The sequence below is a fragment of the Castor canadensis genome, chromosome 1 (assembly GCF_047511655.1).
Source record: "Castor canadensis chromosome 1, mCasCan1.hap1v2, whole genome shotgun sequence".
Taxonomy (NCBI): Eukaryota; Metazoa; Chordata; class Mammalia; order Rodentia; family Castoridae; genus Castor; species Castor canadensis.
The window spans coordinates 168,773,292-168,787,653 of record NC_133386.1 but is presented as its reverse complement, the minus strand read 5'-3'; the positions used below and the strand labels follow the sequence as shown (position 1 = coordinate 168,787,653).

Sequence of the window (14,362 nt, the reverse complement as noted above, 5' to 3'; positions counted from 1 at the left end):
TGCATTAAGGGCAACAAATGCTAGCTAGTTTTTTAGGTGTCTTACCTATCCTCACCCCTCCCTTGTGTGCTCTCGCTTTTATCATGTGCTCATAGTCCAATCCCCTTGTTGTGTTTGCCCTTGATCTAATGTCCACATATGAGGGAGAACATACGATTTTTGGTTTTTTGGGCCAGGCTAACCTCACTCAGAATGATGTTCTCCAATTCCATCCATTTACCAGCGAATGATAACATTTCATTCTTCTTCATGGCTGCATAAAATTCCATTGTGTATAGATACCACATTTTCCTTAAGTTGAGCTGAAGTAATGTTAATACATATATTTAACTGAAACTCCCCTCTTAATTTTTAAAATTACGTTGGTACTTTTAGAGGTAGCAAACCTAACTTTTCATTGTATTTGTTATTTCTGCCTCAGTAGAAAGCTTTGACTGAAAAGTTTCATTTATAGATAAATAGTAGGGTAGGTGAGACTGTTGTATTTAGATTTTTTTAAAGTGGCAGTAATTCCAATTTTGAATTCTGTATCAAGATTATTGCTTAAGATATAGGAATATCTTTAGAATACACCTCATTATACTAGTATTTTTCCATAGAAAATACAAGTTTCAGCCCTATCATATGAGTAAGCCATTCTCTTGAAGAGAAGGATATCAATTCACTGAGAGTAGTATAATATTGAGGCAGGGTCCATAGTGTTCTAAGGCAACATGAAAATCATTTAAAAAAAAATTTAAACAGCCAGATTCAGGAATTAATAACTAAAGCTGAGAAGCAAAGAATTGAAAGTATATGCTTACATTCCTTCCATCACCCTCCCTTTCTTTAGATATGAAATGAGTTGCAATCTCCTTAGGTGAGTAATTTAATCTGAGAATGGAAGGTAATTTCTTGACCAGAAAGGGATGCCCCAAAAACTTTACACCCGTTATTTCCCTGTTTTAGGTAATAATAGACCCACCCTAAACCTATTGTCTTTGTGTTTGGGAATATAGGGAAATGATTAGGAGTTGCTAGGTGACATGACTCTTGTTTAGGTAAGGTTTCAGACTGGAATCTTCTGGGTCAGAAGGTATAAATAAACCCAGGACAAGGACCAGCATTTTGAACCTGTTGCTCCTACTTCCTCTATGTCAGGGTATGCTTCTCTCTCCCTATTATTTCCCCGGCTTTGCTAAATAAATCTTTGCTAACCTTCTCCCTGTATATTTCCTTTTTTGTGAAACCTCTTAAATAGATTTCATGGGCCTTGGGTGTTGATTGTTTTTGGGGAGCTGAGTCAACTAACTAGTCCCCACTCTCTCTTATCAGGGATCCTCCTCTTCCAAAAAAACATTCCTGGTGACAATGTCCCTTAATAAATTGCCATCATGGGTACTTGATATTTGACAATGCCAAGAAAATGAGTCATTCATCAACAAGTGCCTATTGAGTGTAAATTTTATGCCAAATACTTTTTTCCACTTTGTTATATAGCTAGGAAATTGAGAGGTAAGGTCCCCTGCCCTCGTGGAACTTGTATTCTACAGGATGGCCAAAATTTGGAAACATAGATAATATTACTTAGTTCAAATATTATATTGAAATATCATAAATTGAATATATTCATGTTTCTAGACTTAGTGGCCACTGTAAAGTTAAACTTATCTAGAAACTGCCAATTTACCAATCATCCCCCAAGCTTGAACCTTTGATTGATTTCCTGTTTTTTAAGACTGTTTAGATAATTTCTATTAAATTTCAGGTTTTGAACTCATGTTACTAAATTATCTCTCTTTTCAGTGTTCTGGACCCTCAATGGAGCCTACAATTCAAAATTCAGATATTGTCTTTGCAGAAAATCTTAGCCGACATTTTTATGGTATTCAAAGGTAAATTTCTTTCACAGATATACTAAATTTACAGTGAAAATACATACACACATTGTGTTTTTCTATAATTTCTTAACTTTTTCTTTAAAAAGTCTTTTGTAAACAAATTGATGAGCATTTCAGTAAAATTTTAAGTAAAATATTTTTTCTGTTTGAGACATTTTAGTCTTTCCAACATGTGCAGTCTCTTAGGTCACTATGTCTGTTGCATTATTGTCAAAAATTATTAGTAGTCCTTTGTTTGTTTTGAGACATGGTCTCATTATGTAGTCTATGCAGGCAGGCCTTGAACTCCTAATCCTCCCACTTCTGCTTCCTGACTACTGGGATTACAGATGTGTCCCACTACACCTGACTAGCAGTCCTTCTTACAATATATATGTAAGCCTAGTTCACTTTTTTATTGAATCTTAAAAAGTTTAGAGTCAAGAACTAGAGACTTACAGAGTGCATCAAATCAGTGTTCTGGTTAACTTTTAAAACAGTTAACCAGAAGTAGTTCTTGTTGATAACTATCTTATTTTTTCTTTCTATACAGACTATGATGACCATTCAGTGACTTTTTTAGATTGTGGTATTACATATGACTGAGAACCAGCAATTTTATCTGTTATAATTCTCCCGATTTATTATATTAAGTTGAATAACTGCTTGACAAATAGTGTTTGTCACTAAGCCTTTTAAAATCCTCTTCCAAATGGTGGCTCCAAACCCTGTGATGTTGTTTATTCTAATTAACTTTGTGAATATAATTCTTTCTGGATGGACATCAAGTATTAGTAATTTAACGTATTTTCTAAAGGGCATCTCTGATTTTGTAAAATTTTGAGTTCTTTTTTTTTTTTATAATTATGGAAAAATATCTGTGCCAGCTTTTATCTCTGTAAAATACAGATTTGACTCCCCCTAGTTAGCATTTAGCTTATGGTATGGTAAATAGGTTTAGGCACTCTTCTTTCACTATTCACCTTTGCTATAGCATGTCTGTCACACTATTGAAAAAAAGCCATCAAGAACAGTGGTCTTTTACTAGCCCTAGCTTCTGCATGTAGAAACTCTTCATCAAGCTTTATGTTCTAACATGATCAAGAGGAAATTTCCTCAGATATTTTATCTACAACAACTTCAAGAAACTTGAAATGGGTTGTAAAATAAAATTTATATAATAGGCTGCATTCTAGTTCTGCTTTGTTTTTATGTCAAAATAACCTGATTACATCCTTTGCATTACTTAGTGACTTAGCATCACTGTAGCATGAAGATAAGCTTCTCTTGCATGTTAAAGACCTGATTTTTACTCATAGTCCTTAAGCATCCTTAACAAGGAACTGAACTTATTGGTTGAATAGTTTTTGAATGAACAGTTCAATGTTGTCTTATTTTTAAATACTCTTTGCATTCAGATGAGTAATACAAATAACCACATTTAGAAAATTAATTAAGATTCTTTGAAGGTTTCATTTTGTACTTTATTCATCCAGGGAGCCCTTTAGGTTGGCATTCATATGAGACATGGCAAAGTAACTTTTAGAGCCAAGATAGCCAGTTGGTAACTTCTACTTTAAAAATATTACTGTCTTCATTCTCTTTGTTGTAGCACAGAACTCTTAAGGTTTCAGGGGAATCTGTGACTCCTATTGAGAGAAAAGAGGTCCTGTTGCTGGCCACTTGGTTCTAAGTAGAAAAGCTTTCCATTTAGGCAAGAATAATAAGTGTATATATGTTATATATGGATCTCTTTTCCATAAGTTGCACAGAATATTCATACTTGAGATAATCACAGTCTATTATTACTACTTATTCTTTCAACAAATAGCTAATGAACACCTAATGTATATTATTTGCTGTATATTATAGAATGTTAACATAGATACTTATCTTTCCTCTTGAAAGGAATCTAATAGAATAGTAAGGATGTTTACAATTCTAAATGAGAAGGGAAAATCTATTACTAACTTCCTTTCAGAATTCTTTTTGAAAGAGTTTAGAGTTCAGGGGCTAGATTTTGATTTAATCTCTTCATATATCTAGCTAGACTAACAGAGATACATTAATATTGATTTATATAAAAATAGCTTGACTGAATTATTTCTGTCTTACCATTTTAAATGCAGAATTTGTTTTAGGGATCATATTGATTATTCAATCAAGTAATTTAAGCAGCATAAAACACCCATGAAAGAATATTTCTTCTTCCAAAGCCACACCAAATCAACCTTGGTATTGTTTGTAAATATTTACAAACTTGTTCATCTGAATAGTTCCACTAACATGGTTCTAGTGCCTGAACAGAGAAGAGTTTATTTTCAAAAGAAGGCAATGCTATATTGCCCCAAATTGTAGAATTTATTGTTTTGATACCTGCATATTTGTTAATTCTTATCAAAAGTAACCTTAAGACGTAATCATTGGGAATACTATTTCTGCATTTTCTGATAAAAACTGTGTCTTTATTTTCTTATTTAAGAATCCTTCTTTTGAATTTCTCTGATCAGTTGTTTTGGAAATTTTTATCCTAGCTCCCACCAAATTTTATTTTATTAAGTTGTAATTATTGTATAATTAATTTTAGCCTTCCTTCCTTCCTTCCTTCCTTCCCTCCATTCCTTCCCTCCCTCCCTTCCTCCCTCTCTTTCTTTCTTTCTTTTTCTCTTTGTTTGTTTCTTTCTTTTCTTCTTTCTTTCTTGTACTAGAGATCAAACCCAGGGCTTTGTGCATGTTAGGCAAGTACTCTACCACTGAGTACATCTCTAGCCCTGTAACTTTTTATTTGGCTACCAAAAAGCTTAGAACTTGTTGTAATACTTGTAATATAGCAATAGTTAGGTTTCTGATTTAACTGTCATTTTCCTTTTGTTACGACTTTTGATATTGACTTATGCATTTTATTCTAAGTAACATATCAAATTATGTCTGTAATTAGGCACAACTAATAAATATATTCTTTTTGAATATGTGTGATAACACAATTTATATGTTCCTCATTTTATGCAGAAAAAAAGAAGCATCTCTCTCTCTCATTTTTGTTTTTTTGAGACAGGGTTTTGTTAGGTAGCCCAGGCTAGCCTTGAACTCTAGATCCTCCTACCTTGCCCTCCCTTGTGCTAAGATTACAGACATTTGCCACACTTGTTCCTATTTTCTGTTTTCTTTGTCTCCTTCCTGTGTTTTTTTGTTTGTTTCTTTGCTTTTAAACCTGGGCATTGTGCATGCTAGGCAAGTGCTCAACCACTGAGATAGCATCTCGCTAAGTAGCCCAGGTTGGCATCAAACTTGTAATCCTCCTGCTTCTGCCTTCTGGTGCTGGGATTACAGGCATGTCCCAGAATGCCTTGCTTTCTTTCCACTTTTTAAGATCTTCCCTATTCTCCTATTACCATGTAGGTTGTTATTTATTCCATGAATCATACCTTCCATATGTAACAAGACCTATATTAGAGTTGAGCACTGTGGCTCATATCTATAAGGCTAGCTACTTGGAAGGCTGAGTTTGGGAGGATTGCAGTTCGAGGCCATCCTGAGCAAATAGTTCTCAAAACCTCATCTTCAAAATTACCAGAGCAAAATGGACTAGAAGTGTGGCTAAAGTGGTAGAATGTCTGCCTTGCAAGTACAAAGCCCTGAGTTCAAACCATAGTCCCACCTCCCAAAATAAAAAAGACCTATATTACTTTTATATACTTAATATTACATTTTTTATAGTATGTTTGCTCAGATCTCAAAGTTTGTTTTTTCCCCTCAATTATAAGTCCTTTTCTAGATTATAAATTATATGAATTACATAATTATGTGAACTATATGTTTGCATGCTGTTATAGTTTAATTTTTGAGCTTTAGGGAAACAAATGATGTTCCTATCTTTTTAGTGCTCTAGAGTCAGTCAGTGCTGGGCAGTAGGGTCTAATTTGGTGATATTTATATGGAATTGTTTTTACATAGTTTTAGGTCTAAAAATTTGGATAAAGAAGTAACACATAAAGGATTTGATGCATAAAAGGTAATTCTCATGGAATTATTAGAAAATTTATTATCTTCTAAAATTTCAGTAATTGTAGGTGGCTTTTCCATTACCTTCATTGGTTCTGAACCATAATAAGTGTTTCAAAGCTGGGAAATCTGAGAGGAATCAGTACATCTGAGAATAAAAGGTGTATTTTTAAGTTGCCTTATATAAAACTATTAAAGCAGTTTCATGTTTGTATTTATGCTTAATAAATTATAATGATATTTCTTTGACTTTTTCCCCACAGAGGTGACATTGTAATTGCAAAAAGCCCAAGTGATCCAAAATCAAATATTTGTAAAAGAGTGATTGGTTTAGAAGGAGACAAAATCCTCACCACTAGCCCATCAGATTTCTTTAAAAGCCATAGTTATGTAAGTAATATTCCAAATTTGTTGTTCTTTGGTGTCATAGGTAATTAACATTAACTGAATACACTGTAAAAAGAAAATAACTTGTTCATAGTTTGAATGTAAGAAAAATATGTTGCATTGAATATAACTTCAATATATAGAGAACATTATATTTCATATATTTTAGTCTTCCTTTTAAAACCTATATCAATATCTCAGTAATAATTGTTATAGGAATGATTTATAAGTGGTTGCTGAAATTATTGGACCTAAGTTTGAAGAGAAATGGGATATTTGCATAGTCTTAAAGTATCTTTCCCAAGGTACTTATTACAAAGGAAATAGTAGTAACTTCATAAGGAAGAAACCTGTCAGACACCACCCTAACCAAGTGATAAAGATTAACTACCAGTAGCAAGACAGCAACCTAATGTAGCCCCTGAAGATCATGTTATCATGTCGCTTTTGTGGTATTCTTACCCACAAAAGAAAACTGCAGTCTAATCAAGAGAAAACATCAGAGAAACCTGAATTGAGATAATTCTATGATATAATTACCCAGTGTGTTTCCAAACTGTCAAGGTTGCTGGGTGTTGTGACACACAGGTGCAATCCCAGCACTCAGAGCTGAGACAGAAGTATCTCAAGTTCAAGGCAATCTTGAGCCACATACTGACTTTGAGGCCAGACTTGGCTACATAGTGAGATCCTGTCTCAGAAAACCAAAAAAGGAAAAACAGAAAAATGTCAGGGTCATATAATGTAAGGAAAGATTGAGGAACTCATGAGCAGGAGCAAACTTGCTATACGTGACACCTAAAAGCAATCTCGATTACTAGTTTAGAAAGTTTTTCACTGAATAATTGGTAGAAAATGTGTCAAGATCAAATAAATTCCTTAGTTTAGTACTTTAGAACCTTTAAAAAGTTTTAGAATAGAAATCATATATAGTCAGCTTGTCTGTACAGGTGGAAAAACTATAAAAGCATTAGAATTGAAGAGTAACAAATAGCAGGTATCCTGTGTTAGTTCCTTTCGCCATTCACATGGCTTCTGCATTAGAGCTGGGGTGCCTTTGCTTCCTCAGCATATGCTTTGCTCGCTTTCATAAGTGTGGCTTAGTTTTCTACTTTAAATTGTGTGTGTTGCCATCAGATTATTAATACAACTGTTATGTCTGCTGACCAGCCTTACCTCTGTTCATTCCTAATGTAAACAGACAATCGAAGAATTAAAGTCTTCATCATTGTAAATTTAAGTTGAACTATGATAGCCTGATTGCCTTGTAAATATGTTTGATCAATAGACTTTTGAATAATCTATTATTTACCATCCATAATAAAATTTAGTTCAGCTGTGCAAATGTTTTTTGACATTTACTGCTACAGTTCTAAACACAATAACTGCTATCTGATGGTAATGATGTTGAGGTGATAGTGTGGCATCAGGTAATCTGTTTTCTACTATGGCTTTCATCATGAACACTGTAATCCTTTCATTCTTCAAAAATGTCAAAGTTTGCCATGTATGATTTTACTTTCACGTGACTATACTCATAGACTCATAGAAGTCTAGTGACTTCTATGTTGCTTGAGCAACAGATGTGTACTTAAGAAATAGTTTTGTCAACAGACAGAACAAATAAACAATACCACTTACACTTACACTTCTCTTTATGTATTTAAACTTTGTTAATTTCTCTGTAAGAATTATTAGAGGAGGAATATCAGGACAAAAGGATTCAAAGTCTCTTCTAAGTAGTCAGAGAAAATAACCAGAGGAATGAGAGATTTAAATTTTTAAATACTCTGTGTAAGAAAAGTGTTCATCAAGTCTTTATATGTTTAATGGGCACATTAGAGGACACTGTCACTTCATTTCAGGTACATCCCATTCACTTTGGTTTGATATGTAAGTGTACATTACATAATTGAAATAATGTTAGTCAATAAGTGTTGAGTATGTACTTAACTCTGTACTGTTGAAACTCTTTTCAAGAGTTAACTTATTTAATTATTACAACAGCAACCACATGAGGTAGGAAATAGTAGTATTTGACTAATAAAAAAACTAAACTTCAGGGAGGTTAAGTAAATCACCCAATTTCCAACAGTAAGAAGAAGAGTTAGCATTCAAACACCAGTAGCCTGATTCTAGAATCTTTTCATCACCATGTCACAGCTTCTACTCTCAGAATAACATCTGTTTATTAAGTAATAATTTCTACTTCTGTCTCAGCAAATCATACTTACCTTAAAATGTATTTGTTTTTTTCATTTTAAAAAGAGAACTGTTTTTAATCAGGAAAAATACTGGTTCTGAGAGGGAAGTCAAGGTTTTTGAAGACCTCCCCCTTGTCAGTTTCTTTAGGCTGGGCTATTCAAGCCATAAGAATTACATAGCTATTACAGAACCACTTTAACAAATGTGTTCCATTAATCAAGGTGATTTATAACAAAAATTCATCCAAGTTGGCATTACTCTGAAAAGATACCTGTTTGCAAAGTTTTCCCCTTAGAGTGTTCCGTTTTTCAGCTATCTCAGAAGTACACTGGCATTGTATTTTATGAAGTGGTTTTCTTGCTTTACCTATGCATCCTTTTCGAAAATAAACATTGTTATTTATAAGATGAAGATGTTACTACTCAGATTTTGGTTGAATTGCATAGTAAAGATGATCAATATGAAATGTGGTTTAAATTCCAGGCTGATCCTTGTATGTAGGTGCTTCAGAAAGCAAAACACCAAAATTGTTGTTGGAACAATGCTATAGGGTTTAGCACTATGAAAGAAATAGCATTGTTAGTAAGCTGGCAAAAACAGATATAAACAAATCATTAAGCATACTTCATAACACTTACGAAGTAGATTTATCTTTTTTACATTATGTATTTGAAATCAGTCTCCATCAAGGTACTGTTGTGGTGGGTTTTGTTGATTTTGATGTTACTAAGGCTAAAAAAAATATTCAGCATGTTACAGGCTGACCATTAAAGATATGTGTTAAATTTGTGACTCTCAAAAGAAAATCAGCTCAAGCATCTTGAATATCTTGCCTTTTGATGTGTGCTACAGGAATTCCTCATTTTGCTGATAGAAGCTACTATTTTATCAAAAAATAATTTTGTTGGAAGTGGGAGCATTTAGCAAATAGGAAATAAGATGAACTAGCATTCTCCTGTTGGTTTGCACAGTAAGCAAACTACAAACTAAAACCCTATTTAATTTAGTATTATTCCCTAGGGAATATGGGGCCAGGACTCAGAAAGCACAGTAACATTTTCTTATAAAGCTAATGAGGAGAGGAAGAAAAAATACCTCATCGTCTTTGTGAGGGTGATATTGTGTAGTCCAGGGCTGTGATTTCATTCTACAGTGTAACTATGATATAATTAGGTGTTTTGAAAGGTAATAAATTCCTGTCAGTAAACATGCTATAGAAGAGCCCATCTAAACAAACAAATGTACTTGACATCGTATCTTCCTACTGGAAAGAATTGTATGTACTTTTGACCCTACTCTGAGCTTCATTCATATTCTCTCTTGAACTCATTCTGTTAGGCTTTTGGCCCCACACATCATTGAAACATGTTTTGTCAAAGTGTCCAAGAAATCCCTTCTCTTTTGTTTCTACAGTGGCCAACACTTAGTCCTCTTGTTAGTATTTGAAACAGTTTTTCTTGAAACCTGGTTTGTTAGTTTTGGGGATACACCACTGTCTATATTTTCTTCCTATATATCCTACTGTTTCTGATTTTCCTTTGTTGGTTCTTCCTCATATCCAAAAATTGGAGTGATCTCCAAACCCTGAAGTGGAATAAAAGTTGATATTTTAAACCTCTTGTTTATGTATACTTATACTTTAGGTGACCTCATCTTGCCTCATGGTTTTAAGCACTATCTAATTTACTTTCAAATTTATATCAACAACAAACTCTTCGCTCAACTCTGGAATCATGTATCTAATTGTTTATTAATATCTCCACATTAGTGGATAATGGTCATCTCAAACTTATTATGTCCAAAAGTAAAATCCTTACTTTCTCACCCAAACAAGGTCCACCCATATACTTCCCAAACATAGAAAAGGCAACTACGTACTTGCTGCTTGTTCAAGCCCTAAACCTTAAGGTTATCCTTAACTGTCTTCCTTTAAAACCCTACATCAAATCCATTAGAAAATTATGACTGTACCTTCTACACGTAATCAGAGTCAGACCATGTCTTAGTATCATCACTGCTGCCATCCTGGTGCAAACTAAACTCTTTTTGTTGCAATACTTTTGGAACTGCTGTCTTTGCTTATGCCTTTCCTGTTTTCTTGCTTTTGTAATCCTTCCAGTAATATTTTTCAGACAGTAACTGAAGTGATCCATTTTTATTGCTGATTCTTTTAAAAACAGTATGTCACTATTCTGCTAAAAGACTCCAGTAGTTTCCCATCTCACTTGTAATGAAATCCATATGCCTTTTGCTGCCTTTCATATAATTAAGGTTTTATTGGAAGATAGTCCTATTCATTTTTGTATTGTCTATGTCTTTTTTCACTAAAATGACAGAGTTGTTGTGACAGAAACTATGAGGCTTAAAAGGCCTAGACTCTTATCTGGCTCCTTGCAGGAAAATTTGCTGATCCCTGTTCTAGAATATAAGGTGCTTGATGGCAGGGACTTGTTTGGACCACAGCTGGTTCACCAGCATGTAAACTATGATTTGGCATTTATTAGTTATTTTTTAAATGCTTGAAAAGTGAGAAAATGTATATGAGTAGGGTCTGTGCTTTCTTTCAGTTTCTGTTCTACTTATACTCTAGTTTCTTCTACTGCTTTCTACTGCAGACTTGCTCCTGTGTAAGTGGATGACATTATGAGTTTCAGAAAGATAGCTATTCCCATAGCTCATCACGCCACATGCTACTGCTGAACTGACCAATCTGGGGTTATTCTAGTCTTTATAGAAGACTTGAAAGCTAAGCTGCTTCTGATGGTAAGGCTACCTTACTACCTTACATATTGGCAGATAAAAGTTGTAGAAAGTATTGGAATGTTGTTACTGTGTACTAGAAGAGCAAAGTACTAATTAAATGTTTCCCTGTTTGGACTGCATAATGTTTTTCAGGCCATTCACTAGGCAAACTAAAATTATCCTTATCACTTTGGAATACTGAACTTGGTCTAAACCACTTTTAAAGAGATAGTGGAATTGAAGTATGCTGGACTTACCTTGGTCTCATTTTGAGGGAAGGTTTGGTGCTATAGAAATATTATGGTGAATTACTATGAAGGCAGCTAAGTTACCCTTGCAACATTTAGTGCCTACTCATTTGGTTGGGTGGTATTAATGTTTTGCTACATTTCAGTACAAAAGCATGTGCTTTCTGGACTTACTTAACTACTATGCAGGTATTTTGTTCTTTTGGTCCTTTATTGATTGACAGATTAATGATGGTAGAGTTGTTAAATGACAAGTTCACAAACCACATGTAAGTCAAACTTCTGTTTTCCAGTGGTTATTATAAAATTAAGAATCGTTTTTTAATTCTTTCATATAAAACATTATCAGATTTCAGTTTGTCAACCATAGCAGCTACCTTGTACATGATTATGGGGATTTTGTTATATTGCTGAGATTATAGTACGGGGATCTTTTGCTATTATTAAAGGAAAATATTAGAAAAATTATGTTTCAGATTTAATCTAAAGCTATCAAAAAGGCAAAGATTTTTGGTTGTCCTTGATACCACAGATTCCAGTGTTACACACAAAAGGTAAAATAGTTACCAAATAAGCAGTCTACTGAGGTAGAGTGACGATAGGGTAGATAAGGAATATGGTATTTTTACATTTGTAAATTTTAGGGTAGATTAATAACATCATTATTATTGTTGAAAGAAACAGAGACAATTTAACATTTCAAAAATAACTAAATGTTCTCAGGATATACTGAGTTGTTAGAACTTGGAAATGCAACAGTATGGCCATAATAAAGTTGTTTTTTTAGTACATTAGAAATATTTAAATAAAACAAATTGACAACCTGAAAAACAATCTCACTAATTAGACAGCATTGAAAATGGTCACTTTTTATAGTTAATACTAATAGTCCTTTAATGTGTACTGTGTATTTAGGATATAGTTCAAATCCCTGAATATCCTAATGCTGTTTTCTGTTTGGTTAAGTATCATTTACCTTAGCTCAAAGTCATAACCATCTGGTCTTCTATTACCACTTGTATCATAGTCAGAAAAAGCACTTCTGTGTAGGAAGAGAAATCATCACATTGAAAGGGCTTGTTTATAATAAGCTGCTGATACACTAAGTCCTTATGTCATTTAAATAGAAGAAGTACCTAATAATGTCACTTATTACAACTAGGATAGCTAAATAAGGGACTTGCTTTTTGCAGACTATAGTGATAAAAACCTGTGCTACACATCCATTCCTCAGCAACGGCTCCCAGGATAATCAATCATAGCAGCCTGCTAATGCCTTGATTGCAGCTAATGTGGAGGAAATATGTTTACTCTTTTGCTAAAGTGAAGGTTCACTGCGGCGATGACGTGACTTTTTCATCCTATGGCTAACACAATTCTGAAGATAAATTTGACTTATTGTTACTAGTCTGAGTTGTTTTCATTCAGAAGTTAGCATTAAAGAATCATCTTTTAGGCCCCTCAAATATTTTTTGATGTGGTCTTTGAACATTTTCAATAATATGAACTTAGTTTAATATGTGGCTTATAGAATTTTATTTGGTAGTAATATGTTTTATTTTAATGTGTTTAAAATTATGTGTATGTATATATGAACATCAACATTTGTACTTACATAGTAGCCAGTTGTCTTGAAATTAATGTATGTTGCTCACCTGAAAGTATTTTAACAATCAAACTTAGAAAGCCAGTAATATTGGTATAAATCTGAGAGGCAGAATATGATTCAGTAAAATGGAAGTATTTTTAATCTGCAAGTTATCTGAGACCTTACTTTTAGATTGTCCAGAGGTAATTGGGAAAAATGAAAGACTGAATACTGCTGTTCAGATGAGCATCTGATCAGATTCCAAACTCAGTTGCTATCAAAGAGAATACATTCCAGGTGTCATTTGGCTTCCTGATCTTGTACAGTCCTCTTTACTAGGTCTGTTGAAGAAACTATTAATTAGGTGGAATATGTTCAAATGTTTTGGAATAAGCAACTAAATGAAATTCTTGTGTTACCATTTGGATGATTAAAATATGATAAGTTAATTTTGGTTTTCTGTGTGTGACCCACTTAATCTTAGCCTGTAAAAGTACCAAACACTATACCAAATTTTCTTTACTTAAAATAAGAATGGAAAAGAATAACTTATAAAAAGAATTACACATGTTCTGAAACAGTTGTACATGCTAAATCAGCAAGAAATTTTTGGCATTACAAGTCACCATACTGCCAAGCTAGAGAGAATTCTCCTCCTGTGTTAGAATTTTTGTAATTACTTTAAAAGAGCATGTGAATCACATGGTACAACTAGTGCTTGCACCTTCAGCAAAAACACATGCAAAGCCAACAGCGAAAGAAGACTATATACAATTCAAGAAAATACTTACAACTATAGGGAAGTAATTAATTTAAAGATATAACAGGATTATCTGCTTTCTGTACATTATGTTTATGAATCTCTAAAATAGTAAGTATTAGAGAAGCTTTGTATCATGTGAAGAGAATTGAAATTTGACCTGACTTTTCTTATTTAAACAAAATCAAGGTAGGTCTGGGGACATAACTGGTAAGGACCAAACCTAGATTCAGGCATCTTCCTTAAGAGATTTGCAAGAGGAGACAAAAGGTGGAATGAAAGAGAATACTTAAATGGCCTTCAGGAGGCTATAGTTGTAGGCCAAATTTGCCAGATCTTAACCTCTCAACTTTCCTTTTCTTTAATTTATGCAAGCATTCATTAATTCCAAGACAATTACTAAGCACTTACTTGAGGTCAGTGCCCTGTTAGCTGAGGGTGGATCAAGTCCTGGCCCTCAGCAATGTCCAATAGAACTTTCTGAAAGAATGGAAATATTCTGTGTCTGCACTGCACAGCCTGGTAGCCACTAAGCATATGTTGCAATTAAGCCTTATGAAATGTGGCTAGT

The 14,362-nt window shown here is 33.6% G+C and overlaps 1 protein-coding gene across 21 annotated transcripts in view; it reads left to right on the top strand.

The window, feature by feature from the left end:
* Immp1l (inner mitochondrial membrane peptidase subunit 1) overlaps positions 1-14,362 on the top strand; it is a 69,322-nt gene that overhangs the window by 39,025 nt on the left and 15,935 nt on the right. For all 21 annotated transcript variants that reach the window (XM_074043495.1, XM_074043526.1, XM_074043515.1 and 18 more), the window contains 2 exons: positions 1,786-1,874; positions 6,125-6,251. In XM_074043495.1, the coding sequence (XP_073899596.1) occupies positions 1,786-1,874; positions 6,125-6,251 (216 nt within the window). The remainder of the gene's footprint in view (positions 1-1,785; positions 1,875-6,124; positions 6,252-14,362) is intronic.